The sequence below is a fragment of the Astyanax mexicanus genome, chromosome 11 (assembly GCF_023375975.1).
Source record: "Astyanax mexicanus isolate ESR-SI-001 chromosome 11, AstMex3_surface, whole genome shotgun sequence".
NCBI lineage: Eukaryota > Metazoa > Chordata > Actinopteri > Characiformes > Acestrorhamphidae > Astyanax > Astyanax mexicanus.
The window spans coordinates 25,486,222-25,511,043 of record NC_064418.1 but is presented as its reverse complement, the minus strand read 5'-3'; the positions used below and the strand labels follow the sequence as shown (position 1 = coordinate 25,511,043).

General features: G+C 36.0%; 2 protein-coding genes across 4 annotated transcripts; both read left to right on the top strand.

The window, feature by feature from the left end:
• The first annotated feature begins 884 nt into the window (after positions 1 to 884).
• hao2 (hydroxyacid oxidase 2 (long chain)) lies at positions 885 to 12,948 on the top strand. Of its 2 annotated transcripts, none has more exons than XM_022680452.2 (8): positions 885 to 1,180; positions 4,468 to 4,620; positions 6,096 to 6,247; positions 6,849 to 7,132; positions 10,485 to 10,703; positions 11,714 to 11,872; positions 12,011 to 12,080; positions 12,190 to 12,948. In XM_022680452.2, the coding sequence occupies exons 2-8, from the start codon at positions 4,490 to 4,492 to the stop codon at positions 12,243 to 12,245; spliced, it is 1,071 nt and encodes a 356-aa protein (XP_022536173.1). In that variant the 5' UTR covers positions 885 to 1,180; positions 4,468 to 4,489; the 3' UTR covers positions 12,246 to 12,948. The 2 variants fall into 2 exon arrangements, with proteins under 2 accessions (XP_022536173.1, XP_007255667.1); XM_007255605.4 differs by having other exon boundaries at positions 886 to 1,330.
• A 131-nt stretch (positions 12,949 to 13,079) lies between these two features.
• si:rp71-68n21.9 (kelch-like protein 9) lies at positions 13,080 to 24,500 on the top strand. Of its 2 annotated transcripts, none has more exons than XM_022680451.2 (8): positions 13,080 to 14,081; positions 14,399 to 14,526; positions 15,801 to 16,113; positions 16,881 to 17,013; positions 17,215 to 17,411; positions 17,939 to 18,782; positions 19,565 to 19,678; positions 21,910 to 24,500. In XM_022680451.2, exons 2-8 carry the CDS (start codon positions 14,522 to 14,524, stop codon positions 22,404 to 22,406), a joined length of 2,103 nt encoding a protein of 700 aa, XP_022536172.2. In that variant the 5' UTR covers positions 13,080 to 14,081; positions 14,399 to 14,521; the 3' UTR covers positions 22,407 to 24,500. The 2 variants fall into 2 exon arrangements, with proteins under 2 accessions (XP_022536172.2, XP_022536171.2); XM_022680450.2 differs by having other exon boundaries at positions 14,395 to 14,526.
• The last annotated feature ends 322 nt before the right edge of the window (positions 24,501 to 24,822 follow it).

Here is a 24,822-nt window from a genome sequence, read left to right as displayed (position 1 = left end):
TGAATTTAATTTCCACATGAAACACTACATAAATGCAGTTAATATGTTTACACTAACTAAATCCCTAGATTACTAGAGGCCAATACAATTTCAAACATCTTAAAACACCACTCCTAATTTAATCATGCTTACCTGAGTGGATTATACTAGGTTATACTATGTAGGTCCAATAAACTTCTACAAAACCCTTTACATCCAAAATATATAAAATAAATCTTTCCTCCATTATTTCTCTATGATTAATCTTTGTAAAATATCCCTGCCAGCAAAAACATTATACAGCTCTGCAACAAAATAAGAGACCATTTAAAAATGACAAGTTTCTTTGATTTTACCAAATTAAAAACCTCTGTAATATAATCAAGAGGAAGATGGATGATCGCAAGCCATCAAACCAAGCTTAACTGCTTGAATTGTTGCACCAGGAGTTGCATAAATGTATCCAAAATCAGTGTGTAAGACTAGTGGAGGAGAACATGCTCAGACACATGAAAACTGTGATTAAAAACCAGGGTTATTCTACCAAATACTGATTTCTGAACTCTTAAAACTTCATGATTATGAATTTGCATTATTTGAGGTCTGAAAGCTCTGTATCTTTTTTGTTATTTCAGCCATTTCTCATTGTCTGCAAATAAATGCTTTAAATGACAATATTTTTATTTGGACTTTGGGAGACATGTTGTCTGTAGTTTATAGAAAAAAAACAACAATGTTCATAGCAAAATCAGAAACTGATTCAGAAAATGAAGAAAAAAATATTTCTTGGGTCAATCATTATCAATCATCTGCTGCCACCTACAGTCACTAATAGCACATGAACAGACTAACAGACCACACAACGCTGCCATTTTTCTTTCCTCTGGTTTACAGCTTCCCTGATTTATTCTGATAAACCGATAGCTGACATTAATACTTCAACACACAGAGAGAACACAGAGCGCCTCATATTTAATCTAATATAACCTGCACATGTGCAGCAGATAGTAATATAAAATGAATCTGTGAGACAGTGTGGTGAAGTTTTCCGCGGTGAGCTCCCCCTCCTGTTCCCCTCAGCAACAGCAGAAGCAGTGGTGGAAGTAGTGGTGGTAGTGGTGGCGGTGTGAGGGCTGGATCACGCCGGGCTCAGGGAGCAGGAGAGCGGACTCAGAGCAGCACAGTTAGCGGTCTGGTTCAGGTGTGTCTGTGTGTGTTTTCACCGGGCGGATAAAAACAAGGCTGTTGAAGTTTAGAAGGACCGTGCTGTAATTAGGACAGCAGGTCAGTCTAGCCAGCTAACCAAACTATAGTTACAGCAGAGCTGATTACACCATTCACCTCAGACCAGGTAAGAGTACTGTCCATATTTAACTAATATTTAACCTGGTTAACGGTTATAGTATATTACTGTTATATTCTCTGTCAGGGGTTCTGGTAGTGTTATTGACTGGTGTATTTTCTGACCTGTTCAGGCTGTTGAGTGTGTTTATAGATAGCATGGTGGACTTCATGGACCTGGTGGTCAGAGTGAGGAACCGTGTTTTTACCAGCAGCCAGTGTAGTTTAGCACCTTAGTGTAGGTTAGCAACCGGCTAGCTTTAATTAGCTTTAAGCTAACTAACATATGTGAAACTACTGTCTTCAGCTTTCTACAAATATTATCCTCTGTATCCTCTGTATTAAACATCACAGCTGTTATTCTATCATTGTTTAATTGCTGTGTTGTTTAATTGCTGTTATGTAATTGTTGTTGTTTAATTTGTAGTGTTGTTTAATTATTGAGTTGTTTAATCATTATGTTGTTTAATTATTATATTGTTTAATTGTTGTTGTTTCATTGCTGTGTTTGTGTTGTTTAATTGCTGTATTGTTAAATTGCTTTGTTGTTAAATCATTGTTGTTTAAATGTTGCTGTGTTGTTTAATAATTATGTTGTTTAGTTGTTATTGTTTTATTGTATGACCATTCAGCCTTAACTTATTTCTGTACTATTTCTGGTTTAAGTTTGCAAGTTTGTCCTGGATATTTACAAGTAATACAAAGTTAAAAATATGTGTAAAATATAAGTACACATGTATTTATCACTGCTGAGTGATAAAAAAAAATCTTGAATATATTTTTCTTCATGTTAATCATTAATGTGCATTTCTGAAGTGTCTTTTGGCCTTGTTCACTGAGTTTGCCTGAGCACAAACTCAAATCACACTCTGATCAATCCACAATATCCAAAAATATGTCTAAAAAATGAGTTTATAAATCATAATCACATCTGTTGATGACATAGGACCACTGATTTAAGCAAAACATTTAAATCTGATTATAGAAGAAAAATATATAGAACTAAAATCCATCTTTTAATGCTTCATACATATTGAAAGTCAATATAAGAAGATTATTTTAACTAAATTTGCAACAATCCTGTTTGTGCATTAATCATTAAATATCGACACATTGCAAAGAGTAGCTGTCTGTGTTAAATTATTTAAATAATGAAAAACAACAAAATGGAGATTCAGAGTTTTGTTAAAAGAGCAAAACATGTAATGTGTATATCATGGAGTTTGTTACTTAAAGTACTAAACTGTTGGTTAAGAATAGGATTAGATAAAAAAATATCATTCTGTTGTTTAAGGTTTTTTTTTTGTCTTAGTTGAGGCTGAGGTACTTGTTGAGCATGCAGTATCCATGTGATTAATATTTAAACAGTATGAAACTTTGCACTAGGCCTGCATGCTATAAGAAAATACATTTCTGGTGACATATGTTCAACTTTTAGCATTTGACACAATAAAAGACAACAATATAGTAAACACCACATTAGAAGCTAGGGTCACTTTGGGGTCACATTTACTGCCAGCGTAATCTCTGCTGTATTTATATGTGACACAAAAGCTTTATCTCGCAAAGCAGATTGAGAGTAAGCTATTGCCTTATAAAAAGCAAATAATTACACAAAAAATAAACTGTTGAATATAATTTGAATGGAAGCCTTAAAGGGCCAATGTACTTATTTAGTTGTTTTTTTTTCTTTGATGACAAATTAGATATTATTTGTGTTCTTTCTAATAAAGTTACCATAGCTGTGTAGTGAACAGTGTTTTCCCAAGATGGCAGTTTAAATATTCTGAGACCTAAAGAAATCAAAGCAGATCAGTCTGGGGTGCAGTAAGAAGCTGATCTCTGTGTTTGCTGTGATGACACTCTAGCATGCAGCTCTCAGTCAAACAAACTCTGAGCTTGTTTGTTCTGAAAATGAAAAGCCGTGAGATTCGTTCAGGTTCGCTGACCACAGCAAAGAGAAAAGCACAGGTCTCACGTGGGTAAGCCACGGTCAGAGTATCCATATGTTTAAGCTATATGTTTAAGTATCAGATCTCTGGGAATTGCTTTCATTGATCAAGATGTGTATGTTGTTATCTCAAGATGTAGTAGAAAATGAGTGTTTGTTTTAATAGAAATAACGTTGTTGATAAAACTAGAAGTTTATAGTAAATAAATAAACAATGAACCTATTAGGGGAAAAAAGAAAGTCTGTTAAGGCGTTTAGTTAGTTGGAAATCAGCACATCAGTTTTTTGGTTAATATTTTTGAGTTTCCAAAGCATGTTTTTTCCTCTTATTAAATATAAGTATAAATAAAAAAAACATCTACACACAATATTATTTATAATAATGTTTCATGTTTATTCTGATCCAGTTTATCTTCAGTGTATGCGATGTAAATTAATGTTGAGCTTCAGTGAATATTATAGGCAAATATTTATTTGTGGATCGGTTCTCTTTTTTTTAAACTTTGTTAGCTCCTAAAAAGATTGACTGCCAGTTTCTCCATTTCATTTTAAGTAGCTCACAGGTAAATAATTGAAAGTAAAGTTTTAGCAATACTTTAGTGGCATATTTGACAGGTAATGACGAATCATATTATACCCACAAAATATCAAACAATGTATGTGTCACTGTTGGCAGCTGTTTGTTTTTTTTAAGTTTTTGCATTGTGTTTTTCACACAGTGATAATGAAATCTAGGACCTGACATTTCATTTCAGTGTCATGTAATGGGTGACTTGCTTGAAACTTGGTCTCTTTCTGGTTAATGTTTGCAATACAGTACAAGGTTCCTTTTGGTTTAATTTTCACAGAGGAAAAAAGAGCAAAAACATACCAAAACCAGCGCTGTCAAGTCTGTGAAACTCTGAAAATATTAATTTTAAGTATCATAAGATATCATAATACCAGGATAAATTCTAAAATGTATATTCTACTGTGATGCTAAATTTTATCAGTCCCCTCAAGTACTAATTAAGGTGATCCTTTTTTTAATATAATAAATAAGCACAGCTTTACATGCAGGAATCAAAACCACTACCTGTAATAAAGCAATGTAATTTCTAATGCTATGTATTGTTTTATGGGAAAAGACTTCTGTATTCTGTTATAAAAACTCTTTAGCGTGTCTTTGAGGATGTTATGGCTGTTTTGCTGTGTAGGGAGGGAGCCGTCTGTGGCGAGATGGCTATGGTATGTCTGACTGACTTTGAGGAGTATGCCAAACAGCATCTCTCCAAAGCTACCTGGGACTACTACGCAGCTGGAGCAGATGAGTGCTGTACTAGAGATGACAATCTACTGGCGTACAAGAGGTACTTTATCTTTTCTCTTTTATGGACGAAAAAAATACTGTTAATTATTTATAAGGCACATATAATAGAAACTGGTAAATGTTTAAAATAGTCTTGTGTGTTCTATAAACGTATTTTCTGGTCTGGAAAAAAGTTATACTGTATTTTTTAACACTTAGTTTGATATTTTATGCCTGGGGTTTGCTTAATTGAAATGGCTCTCATCATGTGACAAGGAGCTGGTCTGTTACACCACTAATAAACATTATTAAAGATTCAAAACGTAGCCATGTTTATTCCTGCCCATTTACATTTGAGTTATTGGAAATACTTCAACCTGGAATGTTTTTTGAATGAGGCAGATTACATTGAAACAGACATTAGTTGCAAATATTAATCTTAAATCCACAGTCAAAAAAGTGGATTTCATTCTAAAAGAAAAAGAGAGTTTGCATAGTTTCCATAGTCACTTTTTTATAAACCACATATCTGAAGTCTAAACCCCTACATTCTCATTTAAATATATTTTTAAACAATATTTTATTACACAGCAGTACTGTTTTTTTAAACGTTTTTTTTTTTTTAACCTGCTATGAGGAGCATTTTGAGATATCGGACTATAAGACGTCCACACAAGTCACCTTCCATGCATCCTCGATAATGAGAGAGGAGCAAAAAAACACATCTTAGTTGTGTACTTTGTTGTGTACTTGGCTAACTGCAAACTTCTAAAGGGAACAGTACTTTGGCTGCAACTTATGACGTTTCCCGAGTCCACAAGAACACAAGTACAGACAAGAACACAGATTGAAAAACACTCAAACTTTTTGGCAACAAGCACTCTAAGTGGGTCTGGCGTAACAGTAAGTATGATAAGTATGTGGGAGGATCGGTGATGATATCAGGACATTTAGAATGTGGTGGGTCTTTCAGCAAGATAATGACCCTAAATATGGGCCAAAACTGCTCAAAAATGGTTTACAAGGCACAAAATCAAGCTCCTCTCATGATCATCTCAGTCCCCAGACCTCAACCCAATAGAAAACTTGTGGGGTGAGCTGAAGAGGAGAGTGCACAGGAGAAGATCCCTCTTTCTGTATTTTCCCATCTTATGAAGAATTATAGGAGAAGATTAAGTGCTGTCTTGTTGGCAAAATGGGGTGCTAATACCAGGGGTGCTAATAATTGTGGCACACATAATTTAATTTAAAATATTTATTTCTTTATGTGTAATTTTTTTCCCCACGAAATAAAGGCACTTGAATTAAAGCCTAATTGTTTCTCTCTTTTTTTCACATTGTTGTCCTATATTATATAAAATAAAATAAAAAATAATAAAAAAAAATTAAAAAAAATATATATATATATATATATAAATATAAGAAAAAAAAATCCACTTCTTAACCAGAGGTGCCAATAATTATGGAGGGCGCTGTAAATGTCAAGTGTAAAAATATATGATTTAACCCCTTTTTTCTTGCTGAAATCACGTCCAGGATTCGCCTGAGGCCACGGATCTTGCGGGACGTGTCCGTGAGTGACACTCGAACTACTGTGCTGGGCACAGAGATCAGTTTCCCTGTGGGTATTGCACCCACAGCTTTCCACTGCCTTGCCTGGCATGAGGGAGAACTGGCCACTGCCAGAGGTAAGCATGAATTCAGGAGCACATGCATGAGCACTTTAAAATGATTAGAATGAGTTACAAGACTTCTGCAGCTGTACATCATTGCTCATCATCTGAGTTCATGTATTAACAGATTAGTTGTTTTTATTGAGGGACAACAGTGACAGTAAACATTAGCCACTAGATGGGGATATACTGACATTTTTTGCAAATTCTATAATTAAAAGGTTTCATGTTACATGTATGTAGTTGTAATTGGCATGCTTGGTGTTTAACCATATAGTTCTATAATAAAACCAAAGATGTTTAATGTAGATCAAACATCAAACCATTCTTTTTATTATGTTTAAATAGACTTGCTGTTATGGTTTATTAATATTGATGTATTATATTGTAAAAATAAACAAAATTTGAGTTAGTTAGTGCTGATGTTTTTAACTGGGGTCAGTGTACTTGTCAAGTATGATTTAGGCATGCATGGCTTTACATTGCCTTATAGCCTTATTACAAAAGTAAAGATAAACTTCAGACATCAAAGCAAATCTAAAGTAAGCAGAACAGTGTAGTAAGCAGATTTCCTGATTTTATTTTCTAAATCCTGCTCTATGTCCTTTCCCCACAGCCACAGAGGCACTGAACACCTGCTATATTGCCAGCACCTACTCTACCTGCTCAGTAGAGGAGATTAGTGCTGCAGCACCCAGTGGTTACCGCTGGTTCCAGCTGTATGTATATCGTGACCGGAAACTGTCGGAGCAGATAGTACACAGAGTGGAATCACTAGGCTACAAGGCCTTGGTGCTCACGGTGGATGTGCCGTACACAGGCAAACGCCGGGATGACATTCGCAACCAGTTTAAGCTCCCCCCGCACCTGAAAGTGAAGAACTTTGATGGTATCTTTCAGGTAAGAGTACAGACATGCGTATGGACTTGTGTGTATGGACTGTATTCTTGTCAATTTTATACTATTTCTAATAGTATACAGACCATTAACGACCAGTAATCATTACAAGGAATGCTGGAATTTTAGCGGTACATGTCCACTAGCACTTTTCTTAAATGCACGTTGCCGTGCCGGATTTCTTTGCTCACCGTGTGGGTGTGTTCGTGGTGATCATTAATTTAAATAAAGCAACAGATGTAGTCAATAATAAGTTTAAGATTTAAATGTTGTAATTAACCTCATTGTAATCTATAGTTGTATAAGTCTGAATTCCTTCATTTCAGCTTCTCTTCTGTGGATGAAAGGTGCCTGTTTTGTGTTTGGTGCTTGTATATTCTCTTCCCCAATTGGCAGGCGGTCGGTTTCATTACAGTGAAGTTGAGCCCTGCTGAACTTTTTTGCTCTCTTTTTATTAAAATAATTAGGATACGTCAGGGCTTAAGTGCTAGTGGACACGTACCATAACTTTACTAATAGGTTGCCAGATCATTCCAGTAGTAATTAGTTAATAGCTTATCCCTGTACACTCTGAGCTATTACAAAAAATATATATATCCACTCCAGTAACTTGAAACGTAGACCATTAACATGTGTGTGCCAGGTGAATGTGCAGTCCAGGTGTTAATAAGAGCAGACTTGATTAATGGCCTGTGAGACCCACCACAATAGAGATCTGCACTCCAGCTGGAGTCCTGTGGGACCCACTTATCTTTCAGTGCTAATTTTCAGTTTTGTATGCAGGGGCAATGGTTAACCAGCCCAGCGTAAGCAGGAGCAGGACAATACATACATTTGGAGAAATCCCATTTTATATTAAACATATTGAAATAACAAATAAAAGGAGAACAATGATAAGATGGAAAATACTCTCAGTCTAACACAGAATCAAGCTGAGGAGCTTGCAACGATATGAACAGTATTCAAATTCTTCTCTTGTAGCAAATACAAATAATAAATATAGCCGCAAGCGGCAATCATCGGGTTCAAGCACCAACTTGCACAATGGTGCCTACTGGAGCATTGAATGGTGATGTGTAAGAAGGTCTAATATGATTGGAGATGCCCTGTCACATTTAGAAATTATCAAGTTTTTCACCTGTTATTAATGTTGAGCAGAGGCCTTTCAACCTGATCAGTGCTTAAATTCACATGTAAATCTAGTGAACTTTGTAGGATATTCATTAAGTGAGTTAGAACTAGTCAAAAGGTGTCTACATGTTATTGGTATTGATCAGGTGGCTTCAACCAGAATGTTCACAAAGTGGTATTCAGATTGACCTTTGAACCTTTGCAGAACAAGCTGAAATGTTTGACCAAACAAGTTTAAATTAACACAAAGGAGTGAATGTTCTGATGTGACATGTAATTACGAAGTTATTATAAATCTAGTTCTGAATTAAATGGCGCTTCATCAAGCACCAACTAGCACAATGGTGCCTACTAGAGCATAGGATGGTGATGTGTAAGAAGGTCTAACACAATTGGAGACATTCTGTCACATTTAAAATGATCAAAAGTCTTTCACCTGTTATTAATGTTGAGAAGAGGCACAAAGGAGTGAATGTTCTGATATGACATGTAATGTCAAGTTATTCTTAATCTAGTTCTGTATTAAATGGCGCTTCATCAGAGTGATATTGTACAGAGGTCTTTAACATTGTGAGATTACAGCAAATACTGCAGAGTTACAGCAATTTAGGTTAGAAATTCCAAGGACGCACAGATTGCTTGATGCCTGGAGAGTATTGTATGTGAAATTTTCACAAATGTTTTTAATGAACATTTACCTAGAGACTCTACAGTGTGCAGCAAGACTGAAATGGAGGTGATAGGCCAAATATCCAGAGAGTAGTTTCAATATAGCTATTTTCAAACAATTAGCAATTATGAATGAACAAAGCACTTTTTAAACATATTGTTTACATATTTCAACTTTTTCTTAATGAATATTGAAGCGCATGCTCTCACGAGTGTTTTGATACCAAACATGCCAGGATTGGTCAAAATTCCTAGGACTAGTTTGCAAAAGTAGGTTTTGCATATTATGCAAATTAGCACAAAATCTATATAGACGGAAGTGCATGGTCCAAATTGGAGAGTTGTTGGTATTGACCCAAGGAATCCATCAAAAAAAGAATTTTGAATGTAGGTCTTATGGTTTTTGAGTTATTGAGAGAATTGTGAAAAATGAATTTCCTTGTTTATAGCGCCACCACTTGACCAATCGGTGCCATTTTTGTTGTCCACCGAGATGCACTGATCCTACATCTACCTACCAAGTTTCATTTCTCTATGACTTACGGTTTAGGCTGCACAACTGTTTTTACAGGAGAAAAAGAATAATAATAAGAAGAAGAAGAAGAAGAAGAAAAATCTTAGCAAAAACAATAGGGTTCTACGCACCTTCGGTGCTTGAACCCTAAATATACAATCCAGAAAAACAATGCACCACCATTAGAGGTGCATTCACTAGTAGTATGTGAGTAAAAGTAATTGTCAAACTGTGTAATTTAGTCAGAGGCTACAGAGGCGCATAGTCTACAGTGAAATTACTTGTAACAAAAAAAAAAAAAAAAGGATTACCAAGCTAAAAAGAGTGCTTCACACAAAGGTGCAGGACTGTTTAGGACTTTTGGAGCCAGAAGAGTCAAATTGAATCAAACTGAATTCTCTGTGAGAAAAAGGCAAAAAGGGAAAACAGACAACAGTGGTAAATGAGGGTTTCATTGGTGGGATAATGAGAAAACAGAGCTCATAAATATTTAGACTGATATCTCTTTTTCAGTAATATTAGACGGCTTGTAGCACAACCACTCAATGTTTTTTAATGAAACAGGGCCACAAGATGTGGAGGAAAAAAAAAGCTTTAAAACAAAATTTAAAGGAAATGAGACAAACTAAAGAAGTGTCTGTGGAAGAATGACGTTCCTTTTTTATACAGCACGCTCCAGTGTATTCTCTGTGATAAGCCCAGCTGTTGTTTACATGGCATGAACTGTTCAGGCAAATATCAGATATGAGTCACATTTAAAAAGATAATCTGAAAATTTGAATTTTTGCATTGCGTTGTATTAGGTATAGAATTTCAGTACCACAAAAAAGTATTCAAATTCAGAATCTAAATGGTCAGATGTACATGGTCAATGTAATTTTCTTTGCTATTCGCACTGCCACATAGACAAAAATGATGTGTCTTATATTACGAAAAGGTCAGATTTTGTCCACTGTTACCTGCTGAGTGAGCATAGCCTGAGACTTCTCTATTGGCGCATTATTAAATCAACATTATGAAACATTGTGCCTCCTGCTACAGGAAAATGCCGGTCCTGAAGAGTACGGAATTCCTGCAAACACTCTGGATCCATCAATCAGTTGGAAAGATGTGACTTGGCTGCAGTCTCTCACCCGCCTGCCCATCATTATTAAAGGAATTCTGACTAAAGAGGATGCAGAGCTGGCTGTTCAGCATGGAGTCCAGGGGATCATTGTGTCCAATCACGGTGGAAGACAACTAGATGGAGGACCAGCAACGGTGAGGAAAAATATTGTTTTTTACATCTAAGTAGTAGTGTAACAAATCACAAATTTCATGGAATAGATCACGGTTTTTGAGTCAAGGTTTGGATCTTTTTCGGAGAGGAATAAAAAAAAAAAAAAGGATTTTGTATTGGGTCTCTCTAGCTTATCATTAGTATGCAAAATAATCTATCTGTATCTGTATTTATGACCCCTATATTTGTTTTATTATGTTTTTGATAGATTTACTTTATTATTGTTATGAACATCTAATGTATAAATAATTGTTTTATTTCTAAAAAAAAATTCAGTCAAAATAGGAACCATCTGATTGGCTGCAGTAAGTGCTGGGCAATTGTCATGATTAATTTGGTTAATTTGGATTACAGTTTTAGTGGGATTTTTTAAAATGGTGTAATTGCGATTAACCATCTTATTCTGGCATATATTTAGCTAGAAATAAATTCTATCATTTCTAAAAACTGCATTGTCATCGCTCTCGGTGAGGATCCATGATTTTTTGTGGAAAAAAAAAATAAAATTGCTCCTTCAAAGTTTCTTCAGTGACTTGTTTAGTGCATTCACAAATCGGCTTATTGAAGAATAATCCAGTGTACGTCAGTGTGTAAGTTTCTCCTGTGTGTACACAAAGTCTGTGTTATTAAATCAATTAAAATCGAAAATAGGATTTTTTTTTTTTTTTTTTTTAGCAATATGGCACAGAACAGGTTGCAGTCACATATTGGTATATCTGCCCTAGATTTTTGACTAAGTGCCACAATGTTTGGAACATGCTGCCTTCACGTGACATTAAACATATTATGCGCACAGGTGTGATTATTCGTGTTTTGTTCCATCCCTAGTAAATATGTATTTAAAAAATCACCTGTTTTTTTTTGTTTTTTGTTGTTGTTTTTTTGCTGTTCTGCATTTCACCTGCTTCTTTCTTTATCCTTCCTTCATTCCCTCCCCAACTCACTGTTTTTCTTATTATGTCCTTGTCTTTTGCTTTGCTCCTGAACACAGATAGACTGTCTGTCTGAGATAGCAGACACAGTGCAAGGCCGGATTGAGGTGTACATGGACGGTGGGATACGCACAGGCAGTGACGTGCTGAAGGCCTTGGCTCTGGGAGCTAGATGTGTGTTTATCGGAAGACCAGCAATCTGGGGCCTTGCTTACAAGGTAACTGTGGGGGAGTGGGGCTAAGAATTTGCCAGCAAAGTTATTAGTGATTCACAGTTATTGGCAGTGTAGTATTCACAGTTAAGGCCATTAGCACACAATTTGTTGTACACTGACACATGTTTCTCATATTGCCAGGGTGAGGAAGGAGTGAGAGAAATCCTCCAAATTCTAAATGATGAATTTCGTTTATCCATGGCTTTATCAGGTATGCATCAAACACGTTACAGCATTTGCATGTGTGATCTGTCTCACTTTTGACAATATTTACTTACAGACAGTGTTCATACCCCTTTTTCTCTGTTTTATTTCATCAGGTTGCAGAAATGTGTCTGAGATTAACAGGAACCTCATCCAGTTATCTAAACTTTGACCAAAGGAAGAAAATAGCAAATAGAGTTGAGCTAAACATGACAGAATTGGTTCAGTTACACTAAAATGTGTTCATTTCATGGCAACAGTATCCCAAACAGATCAACATACAGATCAGAAGAAGAGTGTGGTTAAGAATGATTTACTCAATATTAATATGTGCAAAAACTGCAGAACACTAAATTTAATATTAATACATAATTAGTCCATGTTTAATAATTATGTGCTTTAAGGGAAACTTGCTGTATTTAACTGTATAAAAATACAGTTAATGAAATACAATAATGGAGTTTCCTTGCAGACTGCAGATTAGCAAATTTGCTAAATTGCTGTCTTTGAGAGCTAGTAATTCTTTATCAATGAGTGATAATGTTTTAAGAATGAAGCGCTGGTGAGTTTAGCCACAGGAAGGTATCAAAGTGAATGACTGGTAAAAAAAAAAATGGATTGAGAGTGCAGACAACAAACTGTTGGGCTAATACACAGGCTTGCATCTGACTTTTTTTATATATATAATTTTTTCTATCTTAAATTTTGTGTTTTGTTTTAGAGGGAGAGGGTGAATGGAATGGAAAAGGGCTTTATTGAGAACTTTATAGAGAGGAGGGTAAAAGGATGGTTTGTGGGGGACCAGTACATATACATGCTAGTGTGTTGTACGTTAATTCCCAGAAATAAAATGTAAACTAATTCCATATAATAAACTGCTCAGTGTTTTGTATTGTCTTGATTTCAAGTGTAAAGCAACATTATGTGGACTAAAAATAAATTAAACTCTGCAGCTTTAGGGGAAGCCCAAAAGCAAAAAATGCCAGTTCTGACCTAATGATGCTAAAGTGATTTAGTAACTTAGCTAGCTTGCTAGTTGTAGTAAACAGTTGGCTTAAACGGGGGCTCTGAGTGGTCCAGATTGCCAAGGACATGTCAACATGCGCTTTCAGATCTTTCTGAAGACATGTCTTTACCACATCACATTACTCCTAATGTGATATTGGTCAGCACATGGATGTGTTAGCTAAAGTATTGAAGCTGAAAAGACATGGCTTCACATGTGTCAGAGGAGTCATGTGCTAATCTTCACCCACCTAGTATTAGGAGCACTGATATTGAACGGGTTAGCTCATATGAACACAGATATGATAACTGGCTTTCCAATTAATAGAAAATGGGGTAATTCAAAATAAAGATGTTATTCTAAAGATCTTGCATGTTCAGAATTAGAATTTCACAAACAGGCATGCAAAACCTCAACACTGTGACTGTTTTTTGTAATTTCCTTCAGACACATCATTTTGAGACAAAAGACATCTAAATATAAATGCATCTTCTGTTAAAATACTTCCTGACAGCGTTCTTCTCGCACTGCTGTGATGTGAATCAGCTTTTGGTGTGGTCTTTCATTCTCTACACTTTAAAGTGTTTTTCTTACAGCTTCTCCGAAAGCAAGAGATCAAAAATAGGGAAACACCTCTATAAGATGAGACACATCATAGGAAATCTTGGTCCTACACAAACACACACACACATGTATATCTAAATAGGGAAGGTTCTTGTTAAAGTGTACTACTTAGAAAAGTAGGTCTTTACCAGAAATGTGAAGACCTTTAGGCAATAGTATGTTAAATGCTGCAAGGCTGTGTTTGTGTGTGTGTGTGTGTGTGTGTGTCTGTTTTTTTGTGCAAAAGAGACAGAGTTAGAAGCAGAAGTGACACAGGAAGTCAAAGAGGCTTGTGGTGTACAGCTCATATGCCTCAATTTAAAGAAGCGGTTTGCAGTGCAATGCTCAGTGCTGTGATGAGACGAACACTTTGAAACTCCACTGAGCGTGTCCGTTTGGGTAAGAACTCTTTCATGGGAAACCCTTTTCCCGCTTTTCTTACATTTGTTCTAAATTCATGCTGCTCTGTAGAATGTTTATTGGCCAGTATTTCAGAAATGCATCATGCATTTGTACAGTTCTATAGAAGTGAACTGTGGGTTAGTCTGCTAAAGATGAATCTTCATCTGTAGTCTGTCAGTTTTAGCCAGGTTTAATCTGGGGAAAGGCCTATATCCTGTGTGCATGCATGTGTTAAAGATATAAACACCTGTTACTATGGCTTTTATATGTGACGTGTTCATGCTAACCCCGTTTCATTTCCTTTTTTCAGACAGTCTGCTTTGAGAACATGTTCTCTGAATGTGGGATGTCTGTGTCATCACAATAAGGTGGACAACGTTTAACTTCACGTATCATTTTGGCTGTCGGCAAGACTTTGAAGAGGCAGCTAACAAGATATGGGGTAAGAGTTCACTTTATTCAGTTTTTACAGGACAGCTTGTAGATGATTGAAATGAGTAGAGCATAATTTATTATAGTGCCTATTTACTAGCGCCACAGATCTAGAAAATATGGATAAAAATTATCGGATCACTTTTTTTTCCCCCTTTTTTTTCAAGAACAAGTGCAACATACAGAAGCAAGTAAAGGAATAAAAACATTGAACACAAGATTAAAATGCTGTTAATAACCCAACATGTTTTGCAAACCCCTCCTTGGCAGGGGAAAAGTAAAATATATACACATATATATATATATATATATATATATATATATATATATATATATATATATATATATATATATATATATATATATATTTGGCACAATATATTCTGGCAGTGGCCCTCTCCAGCAAATTTTTTATTTATTTATTTTTTTAAAGAAAGTGTGTGTTAAAAGTAATTTCTTCTCTATACGGGATTTCAATATCAATGTTATGGCTGCTGTAACAGCTGCTATTATTATTTTCCTTTGAGAGATATAAAGATCAAGAGTGGAGTTTTTCCCAAGGAGAAAAGCGTAGAAGAGAAAGGAAGGTCCAGGTCTAGGAAACTGGGTAACCGAGAGATCACCACATTCCAAAATGTAAACCCTGGGAGGCACTGCCAGAAAACATGCATGTAAATGGCGAATCAAATTTTTTAGTAATATAAGCATAGGCTGGGTGATATGAGTAAACAACTGTGTAAAATATCTTAATATGTTTAAGAGAAATCGAAATCTATTATACAATGTTATGAAAAGCAAGTGTAATGTTAAATTATCCAGATTTATTTGTAATCACCAGAAACACTATGTTCTATACTCAATAAATAAATATTGTATATATATATATTTTTTTTTCACTATGTGATATATTTTTTTATAATACAAATAAGGCAGGTGGAATTTTTGTGTCATATCATTGATTCAGCAGACTGTACTGGTTTATATTGTTTGAAATAAGGTTGTCGGGCTGCTCCATTATTTGCGATTGAGATTCTGCATCATAATTTGCACTAGGCTGTATTCAGAGTGTCATCTCTCCAACCTTCAACAAAACCAGATAACTTGGACAATATTACAATATTTAAATTGCTTATGTTACAATAGATAAAATAAGATAATTCTTTATTAATCCCCCAGCGTGGACATTTGTAATATTACAGTAGCCCAGCATTTTGTCTGGCATTGTCTGACTGTCTTATGTTGTTTTAAAAAAATCTTATTGGATTCAATCTGCTTTATAAACAGAAACAGTGGAGAGGAGGGAAAAATGCATTTATCCCGCAGACTGTCCCGTATAGGAAGCAGAGGACAGAGAGAACCACCAAGACCCCCACCACAGGCAGAAAAACCCCCAACCCCGGCCCCACCAGCTGCCACTGCAAGACCACCTGAACCTGCTCCAAAACCTCCAGAAGCAAGTGCTAAGCCCTTAGAACCTGCTCCCAGACCCCAACCTGTCGTTTCAAAGACCCCTGAGGTCGCTCCAAAGCCCAATATTCCTCCAAAACCACAAATACAGGAATTCAACAGCACAGACCATGGAAATGCCATACTTCAGGTAAAAGATTTCATGTGGTTATTAGTAAATCATTTTTAAACACTTTATATTACCGTATATATAATTTGTGACTACATCAGCAAACAAGGTTATGCCCTTCTAAATTTAAATAGACCTAAAAGTGCTGTAATACTACCGTATTATGCAGGAACCATTTAAGCCTTTTAATGATAATTCTGTTATCGACTTAGCATATCATATATTGATATGACCTAAATTATTTTTGCTGATACTACCCATTATGTTTTTACAGTAATTTCATGCTTAATTAAGAAATTAGGTTCATTGCTATTTTAAACAGTGTAACTGCATTATTCTGCATTATTATTTTGCCCTCTAAGACAAAATGAAACAAAACTGTCACTGGCATGGTACCCTTAAAAATACTGTATGTCTTCAGCACCTTAAGTTATAGAAGATATTTGTGCTTTAGTTATAGTTGCAGGTGCTTTCTCTTTTAAGAGACACAGTTAGACATGAAGGATTTGCTTTCTTCGTACTTGGTAAACAAAAGTTTACCTTTACTGTACATTTTTACAGATTGTGTATTTATGATTATATTCGGAGCAGAAAAAGGTCTTCCACTTGCAAAAATATAATTTATCACATTAATATATCAATATAACAATATATCATCTAAACAAAAATAATTATTTTTGCAGGCCAGTTACATTGCTCTACATGTAAGCAATTGAATTCATGTGGGTGTTTGGCTAATTTCATTAACCATGTAGTGTCAGTTAATGGAAATGGCTATGTCTTCTCAGGGGCTGGATCATTTTCGCTGTGATAAGACGCTGTGTGATGTCACTCTGGTGCCCGGAGACAGCAGTGAAACTTTCCCAGTTCACAGAGTGATCATGGCATCAGCCAGCGATTACTTTAAGGCCATGTTCACAGGTACGTCTCAAGCTCTGTTTTTTTTTTTAGTATTTATTAAATATCAAACGCTGTAGGCTACATTCATGGCACTTATGGCACTAATTACTTTATTTGCATGTATTTGTATGTACTGTTATTGGTCATTACACTGATGACGTTACTGTGACTGATTAATGCAGTAATTCAATCAACTAAAACAAATCTGCTGACTCTCTGCAGGGGGGATGAAAGAACAGGACCTGCAGGAAATTAAACTCCACGGTGTGAGCAAAACTGGATTAAAGAATATTATTGAATTCATTTATACTTCTCACCTAAATCTAAGTTTAAGCTCCCTCCAGGACACGTTAGAGGCAGCCAGTTTCCTCCAGGTGCTTCCAGTCCTGAACTTCTGCAACCAGCTCTTAAATAGTGAGGTATGTGGGAGTTAAAGCCTGTCTATTTTTCTTCTGAATTAATTGATTTTGATTCTGAATCACTTGTCATGTTTAAAGTACTTTTAAAGTACTTTAGAAATTATTTCAGTTGTGATGGCTGATTTAGATAATTGAGATCAAATATAGATTAGATAAATAATTAGATTAGATAAATAGTTTAGTTTTCTTTAGAGCAGCAACACTGCAATAAATAGTAATAGCAATTGCCTTGGGTATTTTTTCTAATACAAGGCATATTAAAACATTTTTTAATGTTAACTTAATTTTCAGTGATCATCATTTTAAACACATGTTATATATAATTTATTGCTTATTTTATTTTTTTGTTTGTTACTGCAAATAATTTGAAATGTGAAGTTGCACGTAATTCATATTAGAATAAGATAATAAGTATTTTCTGCAGCAAAACTGATTATGTATTATTATGTACTATTGTTCATTCTAAAAGGATGTTGAGTATATTTATTTTTAAAGTACCCATAATGTCTTTTCTCTTTATATGACAGGTCACCATTGAAAACTGTGCAGAAGTTGAGCGCATTGCTAGTGATCTTCTCCTGGAAGATGTTCAGACCCACATTCACAACTTCGTGTGCCAGAACTTTGCAGCTTTGGTGCAGAGTGGACGCTTTCTGGAACTGTCCGAGGCCACCATAACCTTTGCTCTGTCCAGTGACTCTCTGAAAGGCTTCTCGGAGATGGAGCTCTACCGTGCTGCCCGCGCTTGGCTGGCGCACAGTCCCAGCGAGCGTCGGCCTGCTGCGTATTCCCTGATGCGGCACATCCGCTTCCCTCTGATGACCCCTGCTGAGCTCCTGCAGATATCTCAGGAAGATCAGACAGATGAGGGCAGTGAAGGGGAGAAAAAAAAAGAGGAGCCTTTCATGCGTTCTGACACAGCCTGTGTGAACCTCCTGTTGGAGGCCAGCAACTACCAGATGCTGCCGTTCCTTCAGCCAGCTCTGCAGACAGAGCGGACCCGCATTAGGTCAGACGCTACACACCTGCTGGCTCTGGGTGGGGTGATGAGGCAGCAGCTGGTGGTCAGCAGGGAGTTAAGGCTATACGATGAGGAGGGAGAAGGTACGTGGAGGGCTCTGCAGCCCATGGAGGTTCCTCGTTACCAGCACGGCGTGGCCCTCTTGGGAGGATTTCTCTATATTGTTGGTGGACAGAGCACTTACGATACGAAGGGCAAGACTGCAGTGGACAGCGCTTACAGGTACGACCCTCGCTTTGACCGCTGGCTGCAGGTGGCCCCTCTAAATGAAAAGAGGACATTCTTCCATCTGAGCGCTCTGAAGGGGAAGCTGTATGCTGTTGGGGGGAGGAACGCCACAGGCGAGATTGGTGAGTTCCAAGAATTAAAAAAAAAAAAAAAAAAAAAGCCTTAACAACACTGTGTGTGTCACAAACTGATTTGTCATCCAAGTAGATCGCACACATTTAGTGGTTTTGACAGTCATTTGGTTGGACCTAATATGCCTGGAAAAAAGCAAAATAAAATGTCTTCAGGATTTTAGTAGAATTTTTATTTTATTATTCTATTTAAAGCTTTTAATAATATCAATTTCTAATAGCAACAATATAACAGAAATACTCTTGACATGCGAAATGTTATGAGACAGTAACTAATATCATGTGCCATGACTGTTTGCTATGTAAAATGGAAGCTAAAACAAAAAAAAGTTTGCACTCCCTGTGAGATGCACTGAATGTCAATGAGATTTCTGCCTAAATCATGTCACAATCATTACCACTCATTGAACTGTCTACTGTGGGTGATAATGCCAGCTACAATGCATTCCTAGTACACATGCGATACTGTGGATCGAGAAACGTGGCTCAGCCCCGATAATTCAGTTTGTCTTGCCATGAGCATGCTGGCCAGTGTTTAGCCTCATTCACAAGATAACACCTCACAACTTATACTTATACAGGTGTAGGCATTCCCAAGCCAGCCCTCTAAAGTAACACTTCATGATCGACTTACTTATGTTAATTTACTTAAATTAATTATCTATTCAAGCACTTATTCTGAGTGTACAGTAATATGATATGACCTTAATAGTTAATCAAGATCATATAATTAAATACAATTCTATATTTTTTTGTACTGCTATTATTTACAGATACAGTAGAGTGTTACAACCTGAACAAGAACGAGTGGACCTTTGTTGCGCCCATGAGTGAACCTCATTACGGCCATGCTGGGACAGTACATGGAGGACTTATGTTTGTGTCAGGTAAGACTCTTTTTTTTTTTTTTTTTTTTTTTTTTTTGTATTTATTTATTAAATACTTTTCTACTTTTTTTATTTCTGACATTGGAAAGAAGCCAAATCATTGTGTAACTCCCAGTCCGGGGAGTATGAAAAACAATCAGTGTGAAAAGATCACTGGTTTCACTCCTCCACTGCTTTTAAATTTGAGTTTAACAGAGGACTTGTTCAGTAGTTACACCACAATGACTACTTTCTAATAGGAACTCAAAAAGGGAAGCTGTGACTAGGATGAAAATAAACCGAAGCAGCAGACATGCTAGAAGCATTACTCTGGGCACAGTTCACTGCCTACCGTCAGACCTGTTCAGGAATATCACATTTCACCAAAGGAGCCTTACACTTGAAAATTAACTTAACTATTCAGGTCAGCTCAACTGTTTAGAGCATGTCTTCATGTACTGACCTTTGTTAGATTCTGACTGTAACAGACCTCTGTGTGGGTGGGGGCACTTATTGTTTTGTAGATTAGTTCAGGTCCTTTAGGTTCCTCTTCTTACCACATCCTTCCTGGTTGCAGTTACTACCAGGCTTGTGCTACATATTCTCACGCCAGGCGTTCGCTACCATTGTCTAATGTAAAACTGCGTTTATGGACAGAACAACTGAGGCCTCTTGCTTGAACTGTGACAATAATTATGTTATTGATTTAATGTACTATATGTTGCTATAATGTTAAACATTTCGACGCCCTCAATATTGCCCATTTTGTTCACTTGGAATTGGTTGACTTTGTTTAGACTTTGTTTTGTGGTGGTTTTATTTTATTTATGTTTAATTCATGCTGAGTTTTTAAATATTTTTAAATTAAAATACCAATGTTGAAAATTAATAATAATTAAACTAAGTATTAGATTAAAAGTTAATTGTTTTTTAGAAGTAATGTATGAAGTGTTGTTGTTGTTGTTGTTGTTATTATTACACTTGTTATTACAATTTACAGATAACTAATAAGTGTGTAATAATATGGTAATATTATGTTAACAAATTGTATTTATCTTTAAATTAAATATCAATATATCTATTTCCCATTTGTTACTGATTAATAAATCAGTAACAGCTCCGCAACAAAACAGCTCTGCAACAATTGGGTATTAATACAATGATACTAAGGTAGCAAGTTGTATTTAAACATTAATTAATTGTATTTGTTACTAAATAATAACAATAAATGGGTAATTGTAGAGGTATCAGGTCAGTGACAAGTAAGTAATGGCATGGTTATATTATCGTAACAATTGTGTTTATTATTAATTATTTTCTAATACATTTTCTAGTTGTTACTAAATAACAAATTTGTAAAATTATGGAAATATTATACTAACATACCGCTTACTTATTAAATATTTTAGTAATATTTACATTTTAATGATAATTTGTAAAATATAGATAAAACCTTTTTTTACATAATAAATTATGTGGACATTTTCTACTCATTAAAAAATAAAAAGATTGTAATTGTAGTGGTAATCAAAAAGAAAATAATACATTAATGGTAACAGGAAATACTTAGCATAAATTAATCTGCCGCTACAATCACAATATTTTAATTGTTAAGGAGCTATTTATTAATCAGTAACAGTAGGAATTGATATTTAATTTATGGATAAATTCAACTTGTTACCATAATGTTACCATATTATTACCCACTTATTAGCAATCTACCATTTTTGTTATTATTATTATTATTATTATTATTATTATACAGTGGTATTAAAAAGTTTGATCACCCCCGATCATTTTCAGAATTTTTATTTATAAATCATTGGTTGTTCGGATCAGCGATTTTGGTTACATATATCATATAGCAGATTTCTCATAATTGGATTCACCTGTGTATGTAGGGCAAGAGTCAGTTAGCTTACCTAAATTTTATGTTCCAGTAATTAGTGCTAAAGGTATTCAAATCAATAAAATGACAAAGGTGCCAAAATGTATGATCATGCCTGATTTAGCTTAAAGAATTATTGCACACTTTCTGTAAATTCTATAAACTTTATTTCACTTCTCAAATATCACTGTGTTCATCTTCTATATGATATATTTAATAGAAAATCGATGATCTGGACAACCAACGATTTATAAAGAAAAATCTTGGTTCCAATAACATGCATTAAGCACCCATAATACTATAACCCCATCCTTTAGATGCACATGATGAATGTGTTCAAAGTCTTCTTCGTTCCATATTTCAGGTGGAATAACGAGAGATGCCTTCCAGAAAGAGCTGTCGTGTTACGACCCGGACACAGACTCGTGGAGTCGTCGAGCAGACATGATGGAGCTCCGTGGTCTACACTGCATGTGCACTGTGGGCGACCGCCTCTATGTCATGGGTGGAAACCACTTCCGCGGAACCAATGACTATGATGATGTTCTCAGCTGTGAATACTACAGTCCCTCAACTGACCAGTGGACACTGGTGGCTCCAATGCCCAGGGGTCAGAGCGATGTTGGCGTGGCCGTGTATAAGGGGAAAATTTACGTGGTGGGTGGTTACTCGTGGAACAGTCGGTGTATGGTGGACATCGTCCAGTGTTACGACCCTGAAAAAGACGAGTGGGAGAGGGTGTTCAATGTGCTGGAGCCTCTTGGAGGAATACGAGCCTGCACCATGACTGTCCACCGTCCAGATGCTTCTGTGGACGAAGCTCAGATTCAGGAATGTCCCGTCCTAACAGCGAAGAACTGAAATACAGAGCACAGATCGTTTTTTTTGTGTGCCTACCTGTGGCACAGACTTGTGGGCACTGGTACCATGCGTTAAACACGCAATTAGTGCAACAATAATAAGATTAACTTTCGAGAAGTAATGGGTTCATCTTTATATGAATTAATTGCTCTTTGAATTATTTTTTTTATATATTTGAGCCTGACTCTGTGCCTCCGTGTGAAGAGTCATTGTAAATGTCTTGTCCTTCATTGTGTGGTTTCATAAAGTGATTGTTAATTTGCTTTTATATCTGCTACTGATTAAAGGTTAGAAGATGCTGTACAGATGCTATACAGATAGAATTTTGTCAGTAACAAGATGAGTAACAGTGAATAGTACTCAGGGTATCTGCAGATCCTTATAAAGTCTTTGGAAAAAAAAGCAATAATTTGTTTTAAAATATCTGAAATCTCCCAAAGTTTAAGAAATGTCACAGACTGTAAATAAAATGTTGTATCTTAACTCCCTGGACTGTCAATTAGATCAACATTTGGAAGTGAAATGATAGTCCAACAAAAGTACAAAAGAGGAAACTAATGTAGTGCTTTAAATACAGTTTTGGTTTTATTACTGCTCATTGCATTTAGCAGTTTCTAAATTTAATATGCACATTAGCTTGCTGATTTTGCGGTAAACTGAGCTAAGCAAACCAATTTCATTATTTATGCCTCTGAGAGGTGCAATGTTCATGTAAACCAGGGGTGTCCAAACCGTTTCCTTTTTTGGAGCGGCCCGCGAGGTATTTTAGAAATAGAATGAAAGTTGGCCCGCTGCTAAGCAGGTTTTTATAATGTGAGATTCAAAGTTTAGACGCTAGGTGTCAGAAACGGGCCAAAGAGTCTAAAAGCGGAGAGAGTGTGCAATTATAGCGCAGAAAAACGGGCCAAAGAGTCTAAAAGCGGAGAGAGTGCACATTTCAAGCGCAGAAAAACGGGCCAAAGAGTCTAAAAGCAGAGAGGGTGCGCATTTCTAGCGCAGAAAACCGGGCCAAAGAGTCTAAAAGCGGAGAGAGTGCGCATTTCTAGCGCAGAAAAACGGGGCAAAGAGTCTAAAAACGGAGAGGGTGCACATTTCTAGCGCAGAAAAACGGGCCAAAGGGTCTAAAAATTGTCGTAATTAAGGAGTTTAATATTAAAAGACATCATGAAAATAAACATCAATTAGAAAAATCTTAGTTTACACAACACTGTCAAACATAAAGATAGTAAGTCAAGTAAAATAGTGTGTAAATGAAATAATCAGGAAAAAAGTATTATTTAAAGTTGTATATTTCATTATTTGTTTTATTATAGAGTTTGGCCCGTGACTTCAAATATGTTTCTCCTTCTGGCCCCCAATAAAAAAAGTTTGGGCACCCCTGATGTAAACATTAATTTATTTGGACAGCTAGTGGAGGCAGTACTGTAGGCATGGGGAAATCATAGGCATGGGTGGCAGGTAAGTCAGTTTTTGCACTGGACTATATTTAAAAATACAGAACAGTATGCAGCAGAAGTGCAGTTCCATATTTGGCAATTTATGGTTGTTTAAATATTGGTCACAAGCTTACTGTAGCATTAGTAATAGTGTTTTGTGCTTGTTGATATTTTGTTTTTGTGATTATATGATTTTTATTAGTGGGATTAAAAGTCTTAATGTTTTAAATGTAATTTCTCCTTACCTGCAGATACCCTGGTACTGTATTTTTTTTGTTGTTGTTGTTGGATTAGCTTGTTTTTTTATATGTTTCTTTTTTTTTCTTTTGGGTTAAGATCTTATGATCGGGAGATCGCTGGTTCGAATCCTGTTCATGTAGCTTGCTATCAGCTACTGGAGCCCTGAGGGAGGCCTTGCTCTCTCTGGGTGGGGAGATGGCGCTCTCTCCCCACGTCACTCCAAAGGGTTCTGAACAAACACCCAACGATGCGCGATTAGGAGGAAAAGATTTTGAACTCCTGTGTAACATGATTTGACTGTAAGATGCTTTGTATTAGAACATCAGCCAAATGCCTTAAATGTAATGTAAAACGTCTTGAGAAAAAGATCTTTGTACCATTTGTCCACTTAATAAAGGTCTCAGGAATAAACAGCAAACTCTCCAGTTGAATGTACAGACAATATAGGAAAAGAATAGAGCAGTGCTTCCTAAATCAATCATTATGTCCCCTTAACTCCAGATTTTTGCTTTAGGCCAACTCCCCTTGTAAGAACTCCCTTGCCAATGTTAGAAATGGGAAGCATCAAGAGGTCCCTGGGTGCTGATTGGAGAACCAGTGTTATGGAGTATTTATTGCACATTCTTAGCAAAACTAAGCACTTTATCACTTAAAGTTTTTAAAGCAGCAGTATGTAGAACGTTTACCTTAAAATAACAGCTTCAAAACTGTGAAATCTGCTGTAAGTAATGCTGCTTAAA